The sequence below is a fragment of the Trematomus bernacchii genome, unplaced genomic scaffold (genome assembly GCF_902827165.1).
Source record: "Trematomus bernacchii unplaced genomic scaffold, fTreBer1.1, whole genome shotgun sequence".
NCBI lineage: Eukaryota > Metazoa > Chordata > Actinopteri > Perciformes > Nototheniidae > Trematomus > Trematomus bernacchii.
In genome coordinates this window covers 23,073,994-23,101,564 of record NW_022987720.1, presented here as the reverse complement: position 1 = coordinate 23,101,564, position 27,571 = coordinate 23,073,994, and the positions used below count along the sequence as shown (strand labels likewise).

The following is a 27,571-nucleotide window of genomic DNA, read 5'->3' as shown; positions in this document are numbered from 1 at the left end:
CGGTAGTCGTTGGGGCAGGTGATGATTGTCTTTTTGGGGACAGGAATGATGGTGGAGTGTTTAAGACATGTGGGGACTACAGACTGCAGCAGGGACCTGTTGAAGATGTCTGTGAACACCTCTGCCAGCTGAACTGCACACACCCTGAGAACACGGCCAGGGATGCCATCAGGTCCAGGAGCCTTGTGTGGGTTAACCCTTTTAAAGGATTTACACACATCTGCCCTATTTAAAACAAAAGGGCAGTGTAGCTCCTGGTCCCTCTGTACCTCCACAGCCTGGCTGCTCTCAAAGCGTGCAAAAAAACTGTTTAGCTCATCTGGGAGAGATGCGCACGCAGACACTCCCGCAGCACCCCCCGCTGCTCCTTTGTAGTCAGTCATTGTCCTTAGTCCCGCCCACATATTCCTAGTGTTACAGCCTTTGAAGTCAGATTCCACCTTCTCTTTGTACTGTCTCTTTGCATTTTTTATTGCTCTCCGGAGATCATACCTAGACTTCCTGTACTCCTCCAAATCTCCCGCTGTGTGCGCGAGAGTGCGCGCTTTCAGTTTGCCGCGCACCTCACCGTTTACCCAGGGCTTTTGATTTGGGAATGTCCGTCTTTGTTCCCTGTTGGGATATTATCCTTTCCTTAGGACTACTGTATCCTGTTAACACGGAGATAACCCCCCCACCCACTCACTCTGCGTGGGAGTTAAAACAAACGCACCCTGCGGCCTTAAGTTAGCAGGCATGAAGCCGCTTAAAGAGTTTAGAAGATCATTTACAGGCAGTCTGCATCGTGCTGCTTTGAATCATAATCTCTCATATTGGTTTTTTTCATTTTTTCTTATGCTTTCTAGTTTTTTTAGTTAGCAGTTAAATTGATATTGTCAGTTAGGATGAGTACACAAAAACGCTGGTTTTCCATCTTTAAATCAAACTGCTTCAAATTCTATTAAAATGTATACTTATCAGATAATGTGTCATATTCATAACATTGATGTATGTGAAATCCTTCCAGATTGTGTTCAATTTCAGCTCCATCCATCAATCCATACAAGCCAATTTGAAATGTGTGTGCCGTGCATTTCTCCTCAGCTGCTATGCTCCTTAACCCCAGTCCTGTTAATACGTGGTTCGAGAGGATTAGCATCATGGTGATCGTGCTCAACTGTGTGACACTGGGCATGTACCAGCCCTGTGAGAACATCGACTGCACCTCGGACCGCTGCCAGATACTGCAGGTAAGCTAGTCCTCTGTGTGTTGGCCTGTGTGACAGAGCAATATGTCACTGCACTGATGACATATAGAACAAAACCATCTACGATTTGTCATCAAATCAGAGAAGCTCACCACTGTCCCTCCAGCTGTGATACAGTCTAACACGGCAGCCAGAATGTATCCACCTGGAAGCTTTATATTTGCATTTGCTCTCTGCACAGGGAAAAGACTCAGTTAGTTATAATATAGTCTTGTGGAGCTGCATGTGATTGTGTCACTTTGTGATGAGAATACATTTGTGGAGACAAGTACCTGCAGTTGAATTTCTGGTTTTGGACGGCCACAAATGCCACAGCCATTTTTCATAATCAAGTTCTAGCCTGAAGTTGTTTACTTTTAAATGACAAGATCTACAAAATGAAGTTGAAATCTGTTTATTGCATGTGCATCCTGGACGACAATACACGCAAGACATGTATGTATTTCAAAGGGGTCTCAGTGCAGAGTCAGCCATAGTACAGCACCTCTGGAGCAGTTTGGGGATTCATTGCCTTGCTCACGGGAAACTTGGCCGCTCTATCCTATCTATCTCCTTTCTTGGGTCCGACTTTCAAATTCCCCAAGGCCTATAAGCGTTTCTGTCCTTTAGGTGCAGGCGTGTGTTACGGGAAACCATGCACCTTATTCTCAAGATGATTGTCATGAAGTAGAATCAGTACTCTCCTGTAGGTTGGTGTTTTTATGCACATGCGCTTGCTTGATCCTGTACCAGGTCATCATTGACAAAAGGAATTAATAACAGCTTGATTTTCTCTCATGTTAGAACACCTATTATTTTGTTGTTTGTCTGTTTTCTTGCCAAATTGCAGATATATCCCTTTTGTTTCTGTCCGCACGCCGTGTAGGGCTAATGTGGGTTCTGTGTAATTTGCAAACTGGATGAGGATTCGGTGTGTTCCTCTGGGCTCCTAACTGCTTTTCAATGAAGAACATTTGGCAGGCTGAATATCAGGTGTGACAAGAACAACCTTCTGCCTCACATGCTTTTTGTTGGTGGTTTTTAATGTCCATTGATATTGAAAATCTGTCTACAGTAACCGGAGGAGACGGCTGTTGGTTCCTCCTGTGTGCTGCTATGTTGACTGATTGCACCACCATATCTCACTTGCCTACAGCACATTAGAGTGGATTATAATATCAAATAAAGCCCCCCAGACCAGACTGTAATAGGTTTATTTATCTCATCGGATTTTCTCTTCATTGCGCAGAGATTTAAAAAAAAGCATTCACTGCAGTTTTTACAACTGTGCGACACATCTTCCTGCTTCAGTATCTCTTTTCCTCCTCCTTCTTCTCCTTCCAATGCCATCTTTACTCCTTCTGTATGATCCCGTTCCCCCACCATACACACTCTCTCTCTTCCTTCCTCCATCCTTTACTGTAGCTCTCTAACAAGCATATTGTCTCCCCAGGTAGTATGAGGGGTCCTGTTCTGCTGGTTGCTAATGGTAACAGGAGGGATTTTGCTGACATAGCTGAGATTGTTAAGAGTGGCCCTCACATGCTTCTGGGGCCCCTTTGTGAAAAGATGTACCCCCCACCTCGCTAACTGGAGGAAAGAGACAACCACACACAATGTAAACATTACTCCAGGTTATGTTCAGATATCTATACAAAAGGTTATTTCCCAAACAAAACAAAGGTCTAGTCTTCAGGAGTTCAAGTGCTCAGTAAATGGGTTTATTGTGTGCTATGTGGAACACAATGTTCAAAAATACAATCAAACTTAAAAGTTTGGATGAACTGTAGGGAATGACTGTATTTTCTTCCAGAGTTAGATGAATAATAAATACCTCCCTTATGTCTGTATGGGAAGAATGAAGACTCTTCACTGGTGTCCTGACTTCCATTTTGTCAAAATGACTTTGGTATGTCATTTTGAAAATAGGATTAGTTATTGAGATGAACAATATTCAGTTTATCTGCCCACTGGTTAGGATCCACCTCCAATTTAATGGGTTATCCTTTGGCCCATTCCACACCCTTCCGAAAAAGCTTCATAAAATAGTTTTTTTCATAATCTTGCTGACAAACAAACCAGACTTAAAAACACGCCCTCCTGATTGTGCGTTGTTAGCCAACTGAACTGAAAACTATGGTCCCCCTGAAAACAAATAGGGTTGTTGATTATCTTGAGTAACTTTAGTATACTTTTCTTGGAAAAACAACTTATTTGGAGAGCATTAATATGTTGTTAATGGCACATTTATCCATACATGGGCACAGAACAGAAACTATCTGCATGGCCAAGAACAAGTCAACAAGTTCACAGCTCCAGTCGAGGATGAAATTCTACAAACTGTGAGGAGGTGGAGGTCCTCTGCATAATAATGTCAGGATTTATATAGTCATCTCCCATAAATGGAGAGTTGTGTTTGGAACGGTGCAGGACTCATTATACTTTTAAATCCGCACCTGTGCCACCTTTTTAATGGAGCGTCAAATCTTTAAAAAAACAAACAAAGGCATTATGTGTGAAATGAACATTTGTCTGTACGGTGCCTTTGGATTGATACACTGATCACTCTCGTCATTCACTCAAGTCCACAAGTACGAGGCGCATACATCATTTTATTTTAAATGATCCACCTTCCCAATCCTGATGACCTACTTACCACGTCCTTTCCTCTTGCCAAATAAGCAGCACAATGACAGCATATGAAGTAGCTAGCTACCACACCATCTCCTATTTCAAATCATGAAAGAGCCCATCACGAGGCAGCCATAACCTCTTTACAAATCATGTTGGCGATAAAACCTGATAGCCTGACTGAAGAGGAAGCTGGCGGTGGTGACAAATATCTATGATGAATTCATTCCCCTCTTGCTCGACAGGGATCCGACTAGTGCAGCCAAACGTCAGATTACATGTGAAGCGTGGAGGCTGCATTATTTATCAAAACATCATTTAAACAGCATGTGAGACTGATCTTCTCATCTTTCCCATTGCATGCTGCCAGCTCTGTGTGTGCGAGAGAGAATGAGCAGGGGTGGAACACACATGTCGGCTTCAAAATGCATTACAAGGCATGCCCGCAAAGCCATGAGTGCACAGAAAAAAACACACGGATTTCAACATGTACAGTCTTTTGCACAAACGTGTATGCATACCCACAAGTGCACACATTTGCTTCAACTTCCTCATAGGCCTAGATATCTCGATCCCTATAAATTACATTTCTGACAATGGCCAGGGACTAAAAAGGGAATAAATACAGTAGCTCTTAGTAACCCTTCTCTCTGTTCTTGCAATTCTTTACTCAAAACAACAACCCCTGCTACTGCCAGTGGTGCAACGTGAATAAATCCACAAAATTGCACACACCATTTATCCTTTTCAATGAGCTCTATCGCTACACACCATCTTGCAATCTTTCATCAATCTGAGTTAAAAAAAACTCTCTCTTTTTCTATTAAAGCATGTTCCTCCTAGTTGTCCAAATGTACCACATATCAGTGCTTCTTAGCCTGCTGTGGGTTATTGTCCAGTCTCTAGTTTGTCATTTAAGTTCGCCCTGAAACCCAGAGAGAGTAATAACCTCAAAGTACTTGTGGAAAGTAGTTTCTCCTTTGCAGCATGTCTATTGGTGTGTGCAATCTGATTTGTCAGGGGCACACACTCTTTGTCCAGAGCATATGTCCTCACTGTAGCATCAAAGTCAAATGTAGTTGTTGAGTACATGTGATCTTAAGTTTTCGACATTCAGAGACTTCTTTGCATTTATCTATCTGTGAAAGTCTTCTTTGAATATACATTTATTGGCCTTCAACTTGTCGGAATGAGATTATTTGTATTTTTGTGAGAGGGAACCGTTCTCAGTTGCTCTCCCTGAAGTTTCCTAGATCTTTCTCCCCCTGTTATTATCGGGGGAGTTTTTCCTGTCCACTGCAAGATATCAAGGACAAAGAGTGTTTTAGGCTGCAGATTGTAAAACCCCCGGAGCCACATTTGTAATTTGGGATATTGGGCTATATAAAGTTTATTTGATTGAAGAGCAATTTAAAGGGGTCGTTCTTTTGGCCACTATTTTATTTGGTCAGCAAAGCAAGCAGTAGCAAAATACTATTCTTTCGGGAATAGTGTATGTGTATTTATTTGCACAGTCTGTGTATGTTTGACAGGTTTGGAACAAACAAAATAGCTTGTAATCATTTTAAATCCAAATTATGACCAATGACTTATGAACAAGCTGTGCCGCTCTATTGCTTTTTTGAATTTCAAAGACTCTGTGTAAAGAGGTTCAAGCTTGAGTTATATGTAGTAGGAATATGTAACAAGGCAGTAAACACAGTCGCACAGCCCAGGGCAAAGCACTGGGGAAGAGTTTTGTTCCGAAAATACAATAGGAGGTTTAGCAAGTGATCTGAACATAATAATGCAGGCAGGACAGAGATATGAGCTCATCTGTCTCTCTCTACATGTGTCTACTTCTGTCTCTTTTCTCTGTATCTTTGTTTTCTCTGAGGTTTGACCTGGATCTCCCTCAATTTATCTTTCCTCCTCACTTCTTACAGTACTTTTCCTGTGATTCCAGTATTGCTGCGTGGGTTGGTTCACAGTGAGCACCATATGTTTTGTGGTACCACTTAAGTACAAACACATGTTCTCGTTGCAAAAATACAGATATAGCCCATTCAAATCACAATGCAAATTAACAGCAACATTGGCTCAAGCTATAGACACCAGTGTTTCATAACATAAAAACACATCATCATAATCATTGCTGTGTAATACATTTAAGAGTTAAAAAATTTCAACACTTCCTTTGAATGACTGGATATAGAAGAGAATGGTTGATTTTTAAGTATTTTAAGGACCTTAACGTAAGATAGAAAGAAAACAAGTAATATTTCCATGGCTTTTAAACAAGGCTCGGTGCAAGACAAATGCTGTGAAAGTATTTTAAAAAATGACAGAGCCCATGTTGAGAAAATGTGACATTAAACGAGCCATCAGAACCATTGTTGGTTTGGGATGTAACAACTACTGTATACATATATCTGTAGAAAGTGGCGCTACATGGCCGTGACAGTCACTTTCCGCTGACCACTCTGGCTACAGACTTTCAGGAAGTGGAGCTAAACAGAGAGGCGCTAATATTGAGCTTGTCTGACAGTATGATAATAGTTTTTTTTTTTTTTTACTTTAAAGCATGTACAAACAGTATGTTCTAGTAGAAACCCAAAATATATTTATAAACCAGAAAATGAGCATAATATGTCTCTTTAAATAAAAAGGGGTCAGTATCAATACATGTTTGTATCAGAGCATCTGTCACATTAGGTTTTCCAGTGTCCTATATGAAGTTTCCAGATTGGTTTGTTTGTTCGTCATCAGGCGAATGTGAGAAATAGTGGTTCAAATCAATCCAGATCAAAGGGTGTAGTATGGGTCGAGGAAGAATCCATTACATTTGGGAACAGAACCTAATCACATGGTGGATACACAAAATACATTTCAGTAATGGAAACAACCTTGGTGGAGGTCTGCTTCATTCTATTATATTGAATATTTCTTTTTTTCATGCAGGTTTACCGTTAACATCTAAGAAGTGCTTTAAAAACAGCTATGGATAATTTATCCTCACAAGAAATATTAAAGGTAGGGTAGGTAATTTTGGAGAAACCAGCTCGAGTGCGCTAGAATTTGAAAATACACAGCCGGAAAAAATCTGCCACTTCCTTACAGAGCCCCTCCTCCAACACACACGAACGCGCACATGACCAATGAGGGCACGAGATAAGTTTGTGCACAGATGGAAGGCTGACAGGCAGGTAGGCCATCCAGTTATTTTAGCCGGGCCGGCTAAAATGATTGGTCGTGCTTTTTACAGTACTACGGCTTCCACAGATGACATTTTTTTATGGATTTTTTGTCAAAGCACTTAAGATATTCATTGCTATCGGGATGTTAAGAGCATTCCATGGAATATAACAAAAAGGGTATCTCGAGCCGGTTTCTCAAACGTACCTACCCCACCTTTAAGTGCTCTTCATTTATTAAGAAAGGGTTAGGGGTAAAAAAAAACAAAGAGGAACGTTGACAACTGCTTGGGGCAAAGGCATCTTTTTCTAACTTCCTCCATCTTTATCGCCCTTTGTCTTCTCACAGGCCTTCGATGCATTCATCTACATCTTCTTCGCACTGGAGATGGTGGTGAAGATGGTGGCTCTTGGGATCTTTGGCCGTCGCTGTTACTTGGGAGACACCTGGAACAGGCTGGACTTCTTCATCGTCATGTCTGGGTAAGCAGCTATATCATAATGCTAGAGTTAACCAGGAGGTATGTCATATTGTTTGGGGCAGATCAGGTTGGCAAAACAAACTCTAGCAGCATATGCTCTTGAAATCCAGACGTAATAGTTAAATGATTTGCTGGCGGCAGGACTTTTTTCCTGCTCTGATTGTAGCGCTGTCATATTTACTTCAGCTCAGTCTCGACTACATATTTAAACTGTTTGTTTGTGGGGTTTTTCTAAGCTCTTCATTCAAATCAGAGGGAAGATTAATAAAGCCGTCAAGTGCTGTTAGGTGCAGTGAGATTTTGAGTCACCCCGGACATTTTCACATTTTCTTCTTTGCGAGTCTGTGTAGCGCTGATGATGCAAGATGACAGGTCACCAAAACTGTCTAATGAATGAGTGGCCTGTCACCTCAAGAGACTTCCTGTTTACAACTCCTGCTTTTTATGTCAGTGTTAACACTAAAAGTACCAGAAGGACACTGCATGATGTGAACAAAGCATTGTCATTATTCATTTTTTATCCTCATACTGTACAAGGCAAGTTCAGCTTTTATCTTCGTATTAATAATCATACAATAAACCATTTTAATCATTTGTAGTATAAATGAGTTTGAAAATGAATGAATTGATTCTTAGAGATTTGATTACATTTAATGAAAAAATTCAAAATCTTAACGACATAAACCAGGTTATATCTATCTGTCGCATTCATGCCAAGGTAAAAGAAACATTTAAACCGTACAATGAATTTCATCAGACATTTCCCCTTTCAAATAAATACTTGAAGGCATTTCAGGCACACTCATTTTGTAAGCAACATTGTGACAGTAGACGGGGCATGTGTGGGTAGTCCTCTGAGAATTAAACCATATGGCAACCTCTTGTACCCTGCCACAGACACTACAGTATGACAGAAACATGGCTGCAATAAGACACAGTATAGGGTATTCACTAGGGTAAAGATGAGAAAGTGCTGTCATTTTTTTTTAATCATTGCCCATTAATTAACACCGGAATATAGTGTAATACTTAAGTCCTGTGAGTAGCTGCAATAAAAATGGTTCTCGTGGAAGAGGGAAATAAATGAAGGAATGAAAGACTGGAAGGAAACTGGGAATTCAAAAATGAGGTTTAGAGAGACACCCACTGCAGAGAGATCCATATCACCTGCCCACAACACTGGACAAATCTATCCTCAAATATTGTGTAAGTTATTGCATAAGTTTTGACTGCTCTTAAAGAGTGTACTTCGAAAAGGCTTTCTCTTATAGCGGTTACACACATACACACACACACACACACACATGCTAGATGGATGCATGTGCACGAAACAAAAGCAAACACACCTGTTCAAACACCTGCTCTGAACCGAGTGAAATCAGAGGCTCAGACATGGGCGATAAAGTGTGTGTGTGTGTGTGTGTGTGTGTGTGTGTGTGTGTGTGTGTGTGTGTGTGTGTGTGTGTGTGTGTGTGTGTGTGTGTGTGTGTGTGTGTGTGTGTGTGTGTGTGTGTGTGTGTGTGTGTGTGTGTGTGTGTGTGTGTGTGTGTGTGTGTGTGTGTGTGTGTGTGTGTGTGTGTGTGTGTGTGTGTGTGTGTGTGTGTGTGTGTGTGTGTGTGTGTGTGTGTGTGTGTGTGTGTGTGGGGGAGAGAGAAAATGGCTGATATAATAGCACACAAACAAAGGGAGAGCAACAGACTCACCAGGGCAGGTGGAGGGACATTCATCTTCATTTGAGCTGAATCACTTCGTCCCCAGTGGATGCCCATAGTTTGTTTGCGTTTGTGTGTGTGTGCCACATAATTACACACAGACATTAGATACTGTGATTTTATGCATTTAGAGTTTGTTTTATCTGTGTATGCGCTCATCTGTGTTTGTGGCTTGTGCGAACGCCTCTGTCTTCATTTCACTCTTGGCAGCATCCATTAGATTAGCGTCTAGGCTAATTGCAGAGGGCAGTGCCAAAGTTGCCAGGCCAAATCACAGACGACAGTCTGCTACGAGCTCCATGTCTGTTACCCATGGGCACACCTCGCTCTCTGGCCCTCCTCCCCCCCGCCTCTCTTTCCTTTTTCACATGCTTGGATGGCCATATTCCCTTGTCTTGTGCCCTACAGACCCCATACTGACCAGGCTTTCGTCCAGACAGGCTCTCAAGGAAGCTTCATGCTTCTGCTTCACAGTGTATTTTCTATACTGTATGTTATTTAACCCCATTACACCGCACTGGGTCTTAGTTTTCCCAGCCTGCCTAGTATAATCTAAATATCGCAGCATGTGTCCACTGAGATTCTTGATCCATGAATAGGATTGACCCTTTTTACATAAAGTCAGACTTGCCTTCCATAGTTGTTCTCAAATAAGCCACATTCAAAATATTTACAAGGTTAAAGAAACAATAAAATACTTTTTCACACTGAGCAAGACTGTCTGATGTTTGTATATTTCCATCTCATTAAGGAGCTGACCTTGACTCAGTGGAATCAGTCTTCTCATATATATCAATTTGCAAAGAAAAAACAACCAGATTACATTGTGTGGATCTGCCCTTCTAGCCTTCAGTAGCTTGGCTGTAATGCTTGATTAAAAAGACAAAAACAAGTCTGCACTGAAGCTGTAGTTTGCAAATATCATTACTTTATTCGGTTGTCCTTGCAGTTGCGGATATTTTATTAAGTTGTCAAGTGCAAGAATTCTCTTTTTTTATGTAAATCCCTCAGATAAAATGCTTTTATTAACTTCAATGCTTCCACTGAGGATCTTCATGAAGACATGTTGTTCATTTGACAGTAAAGTCACATTTTACAATTGAAATATATTTTTTATTTTCCTTGTCTCTCACTTTTTAAATGTGCTTCTGAATACTTATCATAAGTTCTACCCTGGGTTTCCCCTGAAGCTCTGCCTTTCATATCGATATCAACACACACACAAACACCAGTCACATGAAAGCATGAATGAGATGAAGGCGTCACAAGCAAAAAAGGAATGGGAAAAATAGAGAACAATCATAAAAAGGACGCTTCCGGCGGTCCACTAATTACCCTCCCAAACACAGCGGCCTGTTTGATGGGTACAGCAAGACACACTTCTATAGAGCACACACACACACACACACACACACACACACACACACACACACACACACACACACACACACCTACACACACACACACACACACACACACACACACACACACACAACACACACACACACACACACACACACACACACACCACACACACACACACCACACACACACACACACCTACACACACACACACACACACACACACACACACACCTACACACACACACACACACACACACACACACACACACACACACACACACACACACACACCACACACACACACCCACACACACACACACACACACACACACACACACACACACACACACAGGCACATCTGTGTTCTTTTGTTCTCTCCCTCACATGCAGATGCAATTGGGTCACTAACAAACAATTCATGTGCTCACTTGTGCAATTGTTTGTGCTCTTTGGTAGTCATCCATCTAATAGTTTATTTATCACCCTGTAACTTAAGCAAGCAACATTTAGAACATGTAAGTCTTTATTTTTGCCCTTGAGCTCACTAAAGAAAGGACATGTATGTTGTAATCATTTAATTTGACATGTAATACATTCTCTAAGCAGCCCACATCAAATCATTAGAGTGAGTACGGATACTGTAATGTTTTTATAACACCACTTTACCTAGCTGGAAGATCCTGCCCCCAAACAGCTGTGAGGCTCTTTCCTAAACTGTGACATTTTCCTCAAGCTGCTGTTTTTGTACTCAACAACACCGGGATGGGGGCCTATATAGTTATGAGTTTGGGCGTGAGGTCAGTGACATGCAATGAGAGGTAAGGAAACAAAATGTTCATTTAAAGGGGACCTATCATGCAAAATGCACTTTTGTACGTCTTTTATACATGAATATGTGTCCCCGGTGTTCCAGGGAACTCACCAAGTGTCAGAAAACACCCACTCTCTAATACGCAAATCTCTAAAAAAGGGGCTGCAACGGATCTGATAAAAACTGATCCAGATTTGAACACTGTCCTGACATCAGGACAGTGGCGCTACGGCTATTGGGCCAACTCCACCAATCAGGAGGAGACAGCCACGGCCATTGCCGTTCGAAAGCGCTGGAGACGCTGTAGTACATATGCCAGGCCTGTAGGTGGTGCTGTTCTCACTGAATCTGCCCTTGCAGAGCAGAGCTAAAAAAAAGTGCAAATTGAACGAAATGAGGCATGGCTAAAATGCATGATCTGTTTGGTATTTTGAAAAGAAAAAAGTATAAATATGCCTTATATAGGTATGGTCCTACACTATATTATTCAAATATAGCATGATAGGTCCACTTTAATTAACACCAGAAAGTGTAATTTAGTATAGAGTATATAGAGTATAGTGTTTTCCACAGGATTATGTGAGTCTGTGGTGGCTGCATCTCAGACTTTTTGTAAATGTGATGGTTAAATGCATCAGTCGGGTGCATTTCGAGAGCATAGATTGATGAAAAATTGGGTGCTCTAGTAAAACGTGTTATCAATAGTGGGTAAAAGAAAAGGTCTGCGACTGCCCCTACATCCTGGTGACGATTATGTATCTGCTTAAGGTCTGGGGATTTTTATTTTTACAGTTTTACAAAAACACAATTTGACTGTTGCCCCAAGTCCAAAAGGCATAATAATTTAACCATAAAATGTGATACTGCTCCCTTCATGCCCTGGCAAATGTATTTCACATGCATTTGAATAAATGATGAGATGTTTCTACGGCTGCCTGTCAGCTGTACTGCAGCTCAAACCCCTTGTTACAACGAGTAATCCCACTCAAGTTTGAGCTCGGCTGTTATGCTGCTGGTGACTCTGTGGCATTGGTGAAGGGCAAAAGGAAAGAACGTCCCTGTGGGATTAATAAAGTATAACAATATCGAATATGACAAGGTTCATAAGTCTATGTGAGAGACAGCGAGCTTGACTTGTTTTGTTAAAGCCAGTGGGTGTGCTATGGGTGTTATTAGCTTGTGGTGCTGCTGCTGTTGATATCATGCTGTCCCAACACTGTTGTAGCCCTGGGGACATCAATTCTACCCACAGCCACGCTTAGAAACTATTACACAGTGCTACTACATGCACACAGTGTCCTCTTGGCTCTCATTTAAAACACATACAGTATGCTGGGTAAAGTCATTCACTGTCTCAACAAATTGAAATACCTCTCGGTTTTTGATAACAAACATGTACTACATTAAAATGTATACATCAGGATTTAACACACACACACACACACACACACACGCACACACACACACACACACACATACATGGCAAACCGTGGCCATTCTCCTGTGAAAGTGGTTTGGGTTTGGGGGCACAAACAGCTTAGCCATGCTGTGGCAATGACTTGCTAACAGATGCCAGGCTCTGACTGAGCCACAACATCCTGCAGGCAACACTTAGAATAGAATGAATCCCTCTTTTCCCGCTCCCTCTTTCTCTTCCTCACCTCCCTTTCATGTTCTCTTCCCCTTTTGATGCTTTGTCACTTTATCCCCCCCAACACTCTTTCTTGAGTGTTGCCACGCTCTTTGCGGTACACACATTTCCCATACTGTTGAAGCTCACACAGCTCCGAGAGGGGGCAGGTGAGACTAGATCAAAGAATGACCATTGATGTTAAATCATGAGAAGAGGCCTCTTTGCTCTAGCTGGTAATCCCTTTTTGTCATATTGTACACCAGAAGCTCATAGAACTACAGAAAGGTTCAATGATGTTCTTCCACCTCTGCTTCTCTCTCTGTCTGTTTATGCAGGATGGTAGAGTACTCTCTGGACCTGCAGAACATCAACCTTTCGGCTATTCGGACAGTGCGGGTCCTTCGGCCCCTCAAAGCCATCAACAGAGTGCCAAGTAAGAACATTTAAAGTTTTTGTCTGTGTACTTCTGCGAGGCAAACTTTGCTTTCATATGACTATGACTTTTTGGGAGTTTGTGCTTGTAGTTTCTCTTACTGTGAGTCTGTCAGTTCCAATTAGGCACAAACGCATCTGCATGGAAATTCATGTATATGTATTACATCTCTGGCTTTTTTGTGCCACCTGTACCCCACGGGGCTCATTAAACATTCATCTTATGCTCAATCACGCGGCCCGCTCGGGCCCTGAGTCACAGCTTTATCAGATTTACAAACCATCTATTAATGCTGCTCCACTGATCAGTCCGTGACCATAACCCTGTTCCTCACATCTAAAATCTGTTCTTGGAAAAAACGTTCCCACTCCTATTGATTTTGCTGTCCTGCTGCCCTAACAGGCAGCTTTTAATCATTTTAAGCACCAATTAGCCTTCACAAGCTAGGTTCAGACTTGTCTCATCACGTAGTTCCAACACTTTAGTAGTGAGCAAAGCATTAGCGCCTAATGCTAATTGTGATAATGCAGTTTGTAAAGTTTTTGATACAAAAACAATGTCATTTATGTGATTTAATACTTTTTTATTTAACTTAATTGCTTATGTTTTGTTCTTTTTCAGTTTTAAATAGAAAAGTTTCGTGCAATCCATTTCTTATAAAGGTCAAACAAAGCAACTTGAAACTCTTCATCAATATCTTTAGGTAACTGAAGTGTCTTTCTGAACAATCATGACATGAGTCCACAGCAGATGTCGCTTATGGTCTGATTCAGTTTGGGCCTTGGTGACAGATTCTGTAAAAAAAATGAAAAAAAACGATTACAGTACATGTGAGGGCGAGAAAGGACCATTTAGAGTGGATGTGTTTGGGTGTGCTTCTTAGATGCTCTCTGGCTCTCTGTGTGTCCTCTTGTTTGGGCTGTTCCAACCCTTTAGTCCACAAGCTCAGCTGTCTTTGTTGTATTTTCACAAACCAACATCTAAAGCTAACTATTTTACGTACTCAGCTTACTTCAGTAAAGAAAACATCGCTTTTTCTCCACCCCGAACAAACATAACTGATTTTTGCTCCCCGCGTAAATGTCCAATCGTGGGAGATTCTATTCAGTGTGATTACCTGAAAAAAGAGTCTGTCTTCAGTGTCGGATAGATTTACATTTTTCACACATTTAAGCTGTCTTTCAGGAGGAGCCATTAACTAAGAACCTGCTCGTAGCCAAAACAACAGCGCATTGGATATAAGAATACAAACTGCACTAAACCTCAGGGGGTTTTATAAGAAACTGTGTGCAGTAGAGTGGGCATAGTGTTTTAGCGAGTGCACAGATTGTAGACACATCTGCTTTTCTAGAGATGATTATGCATTATAGCATAAATCTCCAGATATGTGGGTTTGTTAGCATATGTGTAGTTGATATAGATATAGTGTTTGTGTTTGTTTGCACAAGCCTACTCATAGTTTATGTTATTTATACCTGTTCATATAACTTTTGTTGCATCATCATTCATTGTTTACGTTAAGATCAGTAAGCATGACTGTGTGATTGCTTGATTTCCTCCAGTATCAGTGATCCCATTATGGCGTGGGAAGCATGGGGATAAAGCTATTTGTACCTTTGTGTTGTTGGGTGATTATTTTGCCCACAGATACACAGGGAGCACTAGCACATCCTGACCCCTCACACACCTCAATGTGTAACCCTCCTACACAATGATAGATAATAGTGCTGTGCTGTTGTGTTAGACTTCTTTTTTGGTGGAAAGGGTGTCAGATAGTGGGAGTGCTAGACAGAATTGGAGTGGGAAAGACAAACACTTCATAAACTAGTGTTAGGAGGATGAAAAGAGAACTCTACTGGTTTAGTAAATAGAGCAGGCATACAGCTGTAAATGTGTTTCCATTGTGGCGCAAGGGGAGGCGTCCATCTTTATCCTGAAACAGCAGGAAGCAGAGAGATGGAGGAAGGCGGTGAAGGAGCGGAAAAATGATTGGTCGTGCTTTTTACAGTACTACGGCTTCCACAGATGACATTTTTTTATGGATTTTTTGTCAAAGCACTTAAGATATTCATTGCTATCGGGGTGTTAAGAACATTCCATGGAATATAACAAAAAGTGTATCTCGAGCCGGTTTCTCAAACTTACCTACCCCACCTTTAAGCTCCCTTTATTATGTTAGCACTACCCTTTATTTCGGCACACCCTTGGGCTTTGACTTATTCTTGTCCCGCCACCCCCCCCCCCTCCATTCGTCTCTTTCTCTCTCCACACAATTAGGCCTAATGGAACAGTGGCCTAATGACATGGACCCTGGGGAACAAACACATTTAGACTCGCCTGCAGCCGCCACAAGAGACACATACGCACTAGAGACAAACGCACCAGAGACACTACTGCTCTCCATTTAATACCAGTTGACGAGACAAATTAGCCAGAGGAGGAAGATGAGTGCGAACTCGCCTCAAGAAAGATCTGTCCTAACATTTTTTCCTACATTTCAGTTTTATTGCTTTATTGCTTTCCAACTCAGAATTGACACATACATTTCATGTCTTTGTGTCATTGTTGAACGTTGTCTTTTCTCTGCAGAGAACTTGGCCAAAGTCAAGCTTGATCTTGACATTATTCCAAAAGTTAAGCAAAAACTGCAACTTTGACCACACTTTACATTGATTGAAATACTTTACAAACAACTTGTATTAAAATCAACCAATTATGCACATGCATCTGCACACTGTACTGTATGTTGACTTAGACAAATGTGTGCCTGAAACACTTGCTCACACATTTTAAACAATCACATAATCACTTGACTATACAGATGCAGAATTGATTAGCACTTGAGAGAATGGGGGGACTTTTCTTATGCCATTATTTGTTTACACAGTGTTTATGGTCTGTGTGTGGTGCATTGACGTCATACATTTGCAGTCTTGTAAATATTGTCTACATGTGTGTAAATCATCATCAACGATCTATCTCTCTCGTCCTCGCCTTCTCTCTCTCTCAGCTTCTCTCCTGTCATTCAGGCTGTTGGCAGTTTAGATGCACTGTTATGTTGATGACACATTAACCTACTGTTGAGTTGTTATTCACGAATCCCAGCATGGCAATGAAACACACACACACACACGTCAGATAATTAGAGGCATACACACATATAATCACACTCATAGTAACACCAAAACACACACACCTCCCTCAGGTGTCAGTAAGGGGTGGCTGTGATCTCATCAGTGGGTTTCACCTCGGTCTCTCATCCCAGTCCAATCAGCTGTCATTATATCTCAATATGTCATCACTGCAGGACAGACCCATCTACAGGGGACAGGGTCATCATTGGTTGACAGGGGACAGGCATTTATTTCTGCAACTAGGGTTCATCTAATCATGAATAAGACCTCCTGTAGCCTCAATAGCATGTTTGTTCACAAGGTGGACGTCATACTGTATGTGTTTTCAAGTCAGTCTGCTGTCATTAGAAGAATTTGAAAGGCTGTAGTGGGTGTGTCAGACATATTCCATTAAATTACTTAATTGTAACAGCAAATATATTCAAAAGGGAATGTAATACTACTCTGATTCACCTTATATCAGCATCATGAGTAAATGTTTTTAGCTGGAAAGTCCCAAAATATTCACAGGACAATATATATATACTGTATCATAGAACATGTTAAATGTGAGGGAATGATGCCATGCTTGCTCAAATATAAAAAGAGTCAAGAATGATTTGAGGCTTACTTTTTCAAATATTTAACCCAAAACAGGATTTTTCCAACCTTAAACAATGCTTTTTCAGTAGCCTTAATATTACCACATGTTGGATTCAGGATTTAAATCAACATTTGGCAAATCAACCATCCACTACCTCGCTATGATCTTTGTGTGGTAAGAGAAAGAAGCAATGAGTTCCTGCTAAACATATTAGTAGAAACATTTAGTAGCTTAAAATGAATGAGGCCTTCATTGTAGTTTTTCAGTAATATGCCGTTTAATGTAAAGAGACATTACATTTCATTTAGCTGACGCTTTTATCCAAAGCGACTTACAATGGCCAATTTCCCTGGAGTAACTAAGGACTAAGTGCCTTACTCAAGGGCACACTAGTGGTGGTGTTCCAGGCGGGATTTGAACTCACAACCTTCCGATCTTCAGCCCACCTCACTATCCATTAGACCACCACTATCCCCTACTTTCAGTAGCGTCCTACATACAGAAGAGAAGTTGTGCAACAAAGCAATCTATATGCAAATATCCTTGATTACGGTATAAACCAGAGATAATCCTTGACGATTGATTGATTGATTTTCTGAAACACACAGGTATGCGTATCCTGGTGAACCTGCTGCTCGACACTCTGCCCATGCTGGGCAACGTGCTGCTGCTGTGCTTCTTCGTCTTCTTCATCTTCGGTATCATCGGCGTGCAGCTGTGGGCGGGGCTACTGAGGAACCGCTGTTACCTGGAGGAGAACTTCACCCTGTGAGTTACACACTGCAGATCTCTGTGTGTGTGTGTGTGTGTGTGTGTGTGTGTGTGTGTGTGTGTGTGTGGTGTGTGTGTGTGTGTGTGTGTGTTGTGTGTGTGTGTGTGTGTGTGTGTGTGTGTGTGTGTGTGTGTGTGTGTGTGTGTGTGTGTGTGGTGTGTGTGTGTGTGTGTGTGTGTGTGTGTGTGTGTGTGTGTGTGTGTGTGTGTGTGTGTGTGTGTGTGTGTGTGTGTGTGTGGTGTGTGTGTGTGTGGTGTGTGTGTGTGTTGCTGTGATGTGTTGTGCCAGTATGTTGGAGTCTTGAAAATTAAGTTGACAGGCCACAAATTGAAAGTTAGGATGAGACAGAGAGAGAGAATGTGCACTCAAACCGATCGCCTGAATACTTCCAATTCTTTTCCCCTTCATCGTGTTTTACTAGTGAATTTGAAAAAACATATTTCAGTTATGAATCTGTAAAATAATCATATATCGTAAAAATCTCTGATGTCTGTGTATGATCACATAATCTTCTCATACTGTAAACGTTTCCCCTTTCACATGGTTTTCATACAGGATTAAACCTATGCTGTATATTTTGTATATTTGACTACAGACATTAGAATAACTCCATCTTTCAGCGTTTCTTTCTCCGTGTCTATCTCAATCTTCAAAGCAAGAAATAAAGTTTTGCCCATGATTAGATTCCAGCTGCACGCCTCCATATTCATGACCCTGCATGACGGCATCACCTACTGTGTCTGTGTGTGAGTGACATTCACAAGTGTTCAGGAGTGTTGGATTTCATGACATTCTCTCAATTTTTGAACTGGTGTACTGTATGCCGGATAAAAAAGCGTATGTCCTTAATGTGGGTGTGCTAATATGTATACAAACCATGCATACTGTTCTGTGCACTCTGTCTCAGGTTATGCTGACATAGCGTATACTAATGAGAAATCTGATAGCCAGATGAAAGGAGACACGTGTCCGCCCGCTGGCACAGTCCTGCCTGCTTTGTCCTCACCTTAAACTTGAGTGGCTACATTAACCTCCACAACCTCTAAAGTAATCAATTCACAAAGTTACTTTACGCAATGTTTCCTGCATGTATCTTCATAGGGTTAAAGGGCAATAGAGGGATTAGCTGGACTGACTTAGACTTGACTTTACTACTTTGGATAAAGCAAAATAAAGGACACAATTTTGATCTGCAGAATATGTTTTAGTCCAGCTTCAGAAAACATTTAATTTGAGTAACCTGTTCATCAGGTTTTTGCTCATTATTTAATCAAAGTGCTATTGTTTCTTATTATATTTAAAGCAGTTCGGTATCATATTATTCAGGTTTGTCTGGGTGCTTGAGTACTTAATTAGGAAGGTCGTAGTGTGTTTGCGCTTGAGAGCTATTATGCTAAGTAAAGGGCTAACGTTAGCGCTCTGAGGGGTTATGATAGAGTGGGCTGAGTGTCGCACTCAAGGGCAGCATTCACATTTCACACCCTCACTCTTTTGATCTCTACCTCTCTCTTTTCATGCCTTATTCTTGGCTTTCTGCCTCAACCTTAATTCTTTCTTCTTTTTTTAAAGTCTCCAGTCGTTTAAAGTCCCCATTCAAAACTCATTGTATATTAATTCTATGACATCTATTCCTTTCTTTCATGCAATCCTGCCTTCACATGTCTTCGAGAGCTTCACTTTATCTGATTGCTGGAAACTGTGTCTTTTCTTTGCTGCTGTGCACCCTTGATCCTTCTGCCTCGCTCTCCACTGGCAGGTGTTTTCTCAGTGTGTGGTCAGGTTTTGTTGTACCATGCTGAGCAGTGCCAAGTGACAGGCAGGGGGGGGGGGGGGCAACAGCCTTCATGCTCCACTACTCTGACAGGACCCTTCACTCTCTCTCTGTCTTAAGCACCGGCCACACGAGGACGATAACACAAACGGACCGCAATCGTTATCAAAAAAGTCTTCCGTCCACACGCAACAGGCACCAGAAACGTGTCCGTTCACACGAGACCGCTCGAAAGCGCTGGAGACGCTGTAGTACATATGCCAGGCCTGTAAGTGGCGCTGTAGTCCTGCCACAAAAGCAGCGAAGAAGACTTCCGCGCATGGTTGCCCTTCTGTTTATTCTCCGCTGTGGACGCTCTGGCTCTTTTTCTCCCTCCCCGAGGCTCCTGCTGTAAATCTCTCCGGTTAGTCCACCAGCAGATGAAAAACACCCACCTCTCCGCCTCTTCCAAGGAACGAGGGGACCGTGCGGCAGAGTTTCAGTTAGATTTGTTTTCGCCGGTCAACATGTGACACGGTAAAGTTTAAATCTTCCGGACAAAGGATTAGAAAAGTGCCGGTCAAAGGTCTTCTTTGTTTTAGATTGAGCTTTAAAACAAATGAATAACGACTCTATATAATAATATAAGAATAAAAAACGGAGCCTCTCTTCTCCCCCCCCTCTTCTGACAGACCAGCAGCTGATCTCTGAGCAGGAGAGGTGGGGAGAGGCGGGGCTATTGCTTCAACGTTATCAGGAAATGATCGTATAGGCGTAAACACGGAGCCGTTTGCCCCCCCAGAGCGTTTCGTTTGCAGATCTACCCACCTTGGGACCCGTTATCGTTATCGTTATCGTTTTCTGCGTTTCCATGTCGGCCTCGTGTGGCCGAACCGTCTATCTGATAGTGAACTGTAGCAGATAAGACCGTTATCATCCTTGTGTGGCCGGGGCTTTAACTTCCTTCTCTTTAGCACCTTCAGAAAATCACCAATTTGAATGCCACTGATAATCTTTCTCATTATTTTTGTACGTTTATGTTTTGTGTCCTCAATTGGATTGCATGTAAGTCAGTGTAAGCTATACCTATCATTGTTGTCAATGGTATTGTCTGGATCGATCCTGGAATTAGTGTGCATGCTTGTGTGTCATGTGTGTCATGTGTGTGAGGTAAAAGGAGATCATCTCGCCCTATATATGTCAGCAGTATCTAACCTTTATTGACAGGGTGAGACGGGGGAGGATCAAGGAAATTGTCTAGGAAAGGAATGGGGGAGGTAAGTGGAAAATGGGGAGAAGGGACAATCAGAGAGAGGGGGGGGGAGCAAAAGAGAGAGAAAGAAACAAGAGGATTAACACTATGATAGAAGGAGATAACACATAAAAAGGGAGTTATAGTGAAAGGGTTAAATGCCTTATAAGGCAAGGTTGTAATCTATGCAAATGTATGCATGAGCTTCAGGTGTATTTATACATATCATAGTAAGCAGCAGGCTGAACGTAACTGTGTTAGTGCAGGTGTGTGCATAACTTATTGTCTCCCCCTTTGCAAAATACAGAGCATTCACAGAGGAGCCTGGTATGTACAGAGAAACAGGGATAACACATGAGAAAAAACAAAAGGGAGAGACAGCAAAAGGAGTGCTGCAGTGACAGACTGACAAAGACAGTGCAATGAGTAAATACTGAAGGTCCAGTGACCCTGAAAGTGTGTGTTCAGTAATGGGCCTGCTGATGGAGAGGGTCTATTTTTGTCCTCCCGAAGCCCAGACCTCAGTATGAGCATCCTCACACCTGCCGTCATTTAGCCCACAGTCTTGTCAGCTCACACGCAATAGGCCTTATTGATTGGTTCAGCAGTGTTTGTTTTCCATTTTCCTAAATTCATCTCATTGTTTTCCGTGAATTTTGCATTGCTTTTATATCATTTTGTGTTTTCTTATTTCTATTTCTCCTTTATTCGTTTCAGCAGCAATTTTAAGTTGAATGATATTGCCTTATTTCCTATACACTTCAAATCTAAGAGGCAAGCATGCTTTGAGTGCCTTACACTTTCTTCTTCTGTTTATTGCTGTTTGTAATAAAACGTGTGCACTCGTTAGAGCCCCATCAACACATAACTGTAGCAATGGCAGCCATCTTTCGCTTTAAGGAAGATGAGCCTGATTTCCCAGGTGGACGTGAAAAGAGATTTTGGAGACATGTCAGGAAATGATGAGGTGCTTCAGATGGTGGCAATCAGTTAGATTCAGATTTTGGAGATGTGTGTCATTAAGTCTAGCAGAAATCAGCCAATCACTACTGACTCACTCACTCTCTGAAAAGGGGCACTTACAAGTGGTGAACCAGTTCGTTGATGGTGTGTGTTATACGTGTCGTTTGCATGAAAGTATAATCTGTTTTCCTCCTGATTTCATGCTAGTGCACACAAACGCTGAATTTTAAACTAAGTTTCCACATTACTTATTTTACGTGATGCAAAACATACTAATATCCAATGATATGCTAGTAAATAGGTTAGCTATAGCTTGGTAAATCCTATTTTCCTTTTGTATCGTTGATGCAGGTTATATAACTGCTTCTTTATTAGGACATACCACAGTGAGTAAAAGCCCTGTGTCTCAGAATAAGACCAACAAGATTTTGAATTGCAAATCATATTGTCACCATTGGAAGATATTTGGACATTTTAAGAGCACCCCTCCATTGACCTCTTGGTACTCGTTAAAATCCTACACTTCTGAAGACATTGCATCTCAGAAAGTGGCGTACGATGATCTATCGCAGTCCCAGTCTGAGGAGTTTATGTAGCTGTCCTTGTTTTAAAAGAAGAACTCACTTGTTGAGTCTGTTTGTCAAGACGGAGATCCAATCTTGACTTGCAAGTGTTTTTTTTTGTTTTTTTACAGTGTTGGTCCGCCATTAAACATCCTATTGTAAAGCACTTTTTGCTAGATGACTGCTAACTAATGCACTTTTTTGTCATACAGTGAAGGCAAGGGTTTAAATATATGTTAAATTTTGCTAAATAAATGCTATGACACATCTATGCTTGTTTGGAGAGCGGTCACTAAGGCTTCTCTCAGGTCTGCACTATGGATTTATTGGTGTCCACACTTCACACCAGGAGTAAACAAAAAACAAAAATCATGAGAAAGAAAGAACACATTAGCTGCTGTACGATCCAGTGACCCCCAAAGCCAAATGCAAAAAATCAATACAGAATGGATTCAAATGATCCGGTTCACTAACTAGATGTCTGCTTTTGTAAAACTTTCTGTTAATAGTGGCAATTGTATTCCTACTTTTCCTGGCATACTGGTAAATAAAGGACTATAAGTCATTGAAGGTGACGTCTTCTGCTTGATTTCTCCACATGCTACTCATTGTGTCATGGCCCGACCAACACATGACCCCCCCCCCCCCCCCCTGTTCACCACACCTGTCAGCGCGCCTTTGGTTGGCTGCATTAGCTTTAGGCTGTGTTCGCTAGTTCATCTCCTTCTTTCTAATATATGTGCTCATGTTTATCTATTCACACTGTTCGGTTATTCTTGTTAGAGTGAAGAAGAAATAAACAGAATATATAATGCAGAATCATTTGCATTACTTTATTCTCCACTCAGTGAGGCATTTATCCTGCAGGCTTGGTTGAGTCTCCACATTCTCTCCTCTTGCTCCCTCTTAACTCTCCTTCTTTCACTGAATCCTCGTGGTAATCCCTGTATTAAAATATGTACAATGTACTGTATTATGAATTTACAGATTTGATTCCGTAAAGGTCACCTATTTATTTATTTTTTTGTCTTTTATACATAAACATGTGTCCCCTCTGTGTAAAGAGATTCTGAAAGTTTCAGGATAAAAGATTCGCTCTCTTTTTGTCCTGATCCATTTATATAAAAACCTGTCTGAAAAATGAGCTGATCAGATTTTGGCCACTTTATGATGTCATAACGATTTTTTTGGCTTGTGTAACCATTAGCCAATAACCAACCAAGGTAACCCCCCCCCCCCCCCCCCCCCTCCCTATCACCTGAATCTCCTCCTAGAGCACCATTGTGTTCTTTTTAACCAAATATCTCTCAGAGGGGCGTGGGGAGTGGCTCCTTATTTTCATCTAAAGTAACAGACAGAGAATCAGCACTTTTGAAACAGGGCTGAAACAGAGGGGATTATGGGATGCTGCAATGATCTGTTTGGTGTTTGGAGCCAAACACTTCAGAGACATGTTTTGTATATATCTGAGACCTATAATATATTGATGAAAAACAGTATAATAGGGGACCTTTCTTCTCATTTCCTTCCCTTGTCACAGCCCCAGCTCTTCAGGTATGACCCTACCTGCTCCATACTACCAGCCAGAGGAGGATGACGAACGGCCCTTCATCTGCTCCCTGGCAATTCATAATGGCATCAGGTCATGTCATGATGTGCCGGCGAGGCGCGAAGGAGGACGCACATGCTGCCTGGACAGGGAGGACGCGCTCCACAGACAGGGTTTGGGCTTGAGTCCTGAACCACTGGCCAACGGGAGCGGTGCCGGTGAAGCAATCGGTCTGTGCATCGACTGGAACCTGTATTACACTCGGTGCCACACAGGAAGTACTAACCCCCACAAAAATGCCATTAACTTTGACAACATTGTCTACGCCTGGATCGTCATTTTCCAGGTATGTTTGGGTGTGAAGACTGATGAGGTGAGGGTGAGGTCGGGCTGTGGGTTTCTGAGCTTGTCATTTGGGCTGGGGAATATTATTTTAAATCTCTGATACACGCTATCTTTATCTGGTTTGAAAAGCATCATTACAGTAAAGTGATTACATTTGGAACTTGTTTAGACTTATCTAGCGTTTCCTTTATTTAGCTTTACACACTTATTCATTTTATTTAAGTTAATGATGATTATTGACCGTGATGACCAAAATCTCATTGTAAACAATATTTGATAAAAGCAACAATGGTCAACCCTACAATATTGTCACATATCAATTCTGTATTTTCCAACCCTTTTGTAATACGATGAATCTGAAGAAATATACTTTCTTAGATAGATTCTGAAGTGATCAAATAGTTGCTTCAGAACACAAGTGGGTTTTCTTTGGCTGATTAAATTATGTTTCATGTATTTGATTTGTTTCACTTAGGCACTAATGCAATTATCTGCTATTTGATTGGCAAGTTCCATTATATTTAAACATGGATTATGAACTATGATGCACAAGTCAAGTTTGCAATTATACTGCTAACAAAGCTCTGAGAAAAAACGTGTTGAACTTGTAAACTTGTAGATGTTTATTGTCTTTAACACTCCATACCATTTTTGCTCTTAGGTGATCACTCTGGAGGGCTGGGTGGAGATCATGTATTATGTGATGGATGCCCATTCCTTCTACAACTTCATCTACTTCATTTTACTCATCATTGTAAGTCAAATTCACCGCTACAATTTTTCTTAATTGTTTATTTATTAGTACACTTCATCCCTTCAGGCTGACACATCGAGTGTACACTGTAATCTGATAATGGATACATAAATAATGAACTGTAACTATCTTGAGATAAAAATCCCTTCCAACCTTTCCAATATATATTGACATCTGCCATCACTTTATTTAATGAGCATATTCCCTGAGTAGCAGATGGAAGTGTTAATAGACTTGTGAAAATCAATAGTAGCATATAGAACTTTCTAAAATCAATGTTATGTAAATGTGTCTTTGGTAATAAATAGCAAAATAAGGAGAGGAGAGGAAGAAAAACGGTTAAAGAACTTTTCAAAAGTGAGATGTACTTGTATGCAAGAGCTAGATCAGCTCTTTGCATGCAGTGCCAGAGGGTGACACAATGGAAGTTGTTTAATTCTTCATGAATTCACGTGCCATTGGCTGTCCGTAAAACTGGAGTTCAGTCTGTTGAGCAGCAGACGTACAACAAAAGTCCCAGTGGTTTCCCACAGGCAGGTGAACACAAAAGGAAGTAGACATACTGGCCTTTGTAAGGCTTGAAAATAGGATCAAGAAATACCTTAGGAGAGGGAACCAGGTGAGAGAAGAGAAATGCAAAATGATAGTGAAGAAACGTAATGCAGTGGGAGTCCTGCACTTCAAAAGAGTATTTTCCCCCCATTCTCCTCTTCCTCACAACATTGACCTTATTAGGTTGAGGAGATTATTGGCATGTGACTGCAGCTGTAAATTCCCTCCCCTCGCTGGCAGGTCTGACCTGAGGTTGTCATTGCCAGTGTAAACACCTTTTGGCACCCAAAGATAGTAGACATGGTGTCACAGTGTAATCACTTTGGCTTGGTTTTTTAATGCTGCTAAATTGATCACAATCACATGGCCTTTGGACTGTAGAGCCAAGCACTACAGTTATAGATGTGAGGGTCTAAGGACAGAGGGTGTCATTTTCTCATACTGGTATTCTGCACAAACTGTGCTGTTGTATTTGCTGAAAAGTGTCTTTACTGTAGGGTATTTTTATTATATGTACAGCACTTTGGCTCGTAAACAGTCAGCTAAAGGAGCACAACTTCGCTGATTTATTATCCCAATAATAATGATTACATTTTGTATTTAGTTTCAATATAACCTCTTAACTGACTTAATTTGCTACTTGTGGCACATGAACAAAGAAGTCTTTGCCCGGATATCCAATTACTACAACAAACCCCAAAGTAATAGCCTTAGCTTCTAGATGCTTAATTGCCGCTAATGTGTAGTGAAGCTTCATGTTTGTTGCATTTAGTCTCTCAGAAGTGAACACATACTGTAAGCTGAACATACAAAGCTCAATCACTTGCACAACACTTAACATCAAGCCAACACCATGCTCCCTTTGTGGTACATTATTGATTGACAAACATGTGCCGCCCCTTTTGAGCATCTCTGCAAGCCTCCATTCTGTTTGGCAGCTTGTAGTCAAAGGTCCTGAGGGATGCCTTGGAAGTATTTTGCTGACAGTATAAGAAGTTTTTGGTCAGACACTTCCATGAGCCTCAAAGGTGTTGCTCACACAGTGAGGGTCACCTTGACTGTCTCATCTTTCATTTTGCTCTTATTTAGTTTCTCTGTCGGTGTTCTTTTGTTATGGAGTTGCAGTACCCTGTGCTCTTTTTAAGCTTGTTAGTTGATCCTGTAAGTGAGTATGTTCCTAGAAATAGTGCTTCGTTTGACCTCCACAGAGTCTCATATCTATCTGTTTGATACTTGATATACTGTCAAGTGCGCAACCCAAGAGTCTTTATTGGTGTCACATTGAAGAGAGACTAAATGGATTTAAGTGACTTACAGATTTAGCTACCAAGAGGGCAATTAATAGAAGATGTCGATTTCAGAGAAAATAGAATATATGGGCATAAATGTTTGTGACGGCTAGTGCATGGAAGCACATAGACACATGCAATTAAGTAAGCCTGTGGATCACACATAATGTTTTCTATGTGCATTTGTGTGTTTGCATGCATGCATAATGCAGTGATATCTGATATTAGACTGCCTGCCTTGATTATGCACAAAGCTGCCTACTGATCAGAATCTCTCACACACACACACACACACACACACACACACACACACCACACACAACACACACACACACACACACACACACACACACACACACACACACACACACACACACACACACACACACACACATACACACACACAGATCCAACCCTGGAGGGAAATCAAAGGCCCACACACCTGCAGACCTGCTTTGACCCACAGGACACAGATGGTCATCTCTCCTCCCTCTCTACATCCCCGCTGCGTTTCCTCTCTCTCTCTCTCTCTCTCTCTCTCTCTCTCTCTCTCTCTCTCTCTCTCTCTGTGAATATCTCTGGAGTCTCCTCCTTTTTTT

At 41.4% G+C, this 27,571-nt stretch overlaps 1 protein-coding gene across 1 annotated transcript in view; it reads left to right on the top strand.

The window, feature by feature from the left end:
* Positions 1 to 1,088: 1,088 nt before the first annotated feature.
* Positions 1,089 to 27,571, top strand: part of cacna1ia (calcium voltage-gated channel subunit alpha1 Ia) — a 76,519-nt gene continuing 50,036 nt past the window's right edge. The window contains exons 1-6 of the mRNA XM_034142249.1: positions 1,089 to 1,229; positions 7,380 to 7,513; positions 13,369 to 13,466; positions 17,792 to 17,951; positions 24,024 to 24,378; positions 25,039 to 25,131. Coding sequence (XP_033998140.1) covers positions 1,089 to 1,229; positions 7,380 to 7,513; positions 13,369 to 13,466; positions 17,792 to 17,951; positions 24,024 to 24,378; positions 25,039 to 25,131 — 981 coding nt within the window. The remainder of the gene's footprint in view (positions 1,230 to 7,379; positions 7,514 to 13,368; positions 13,467 to 17,791; positions 17,952 to 24,023; positions 24,379 to 25,038; positions 25,132 to 27,571) is intronic.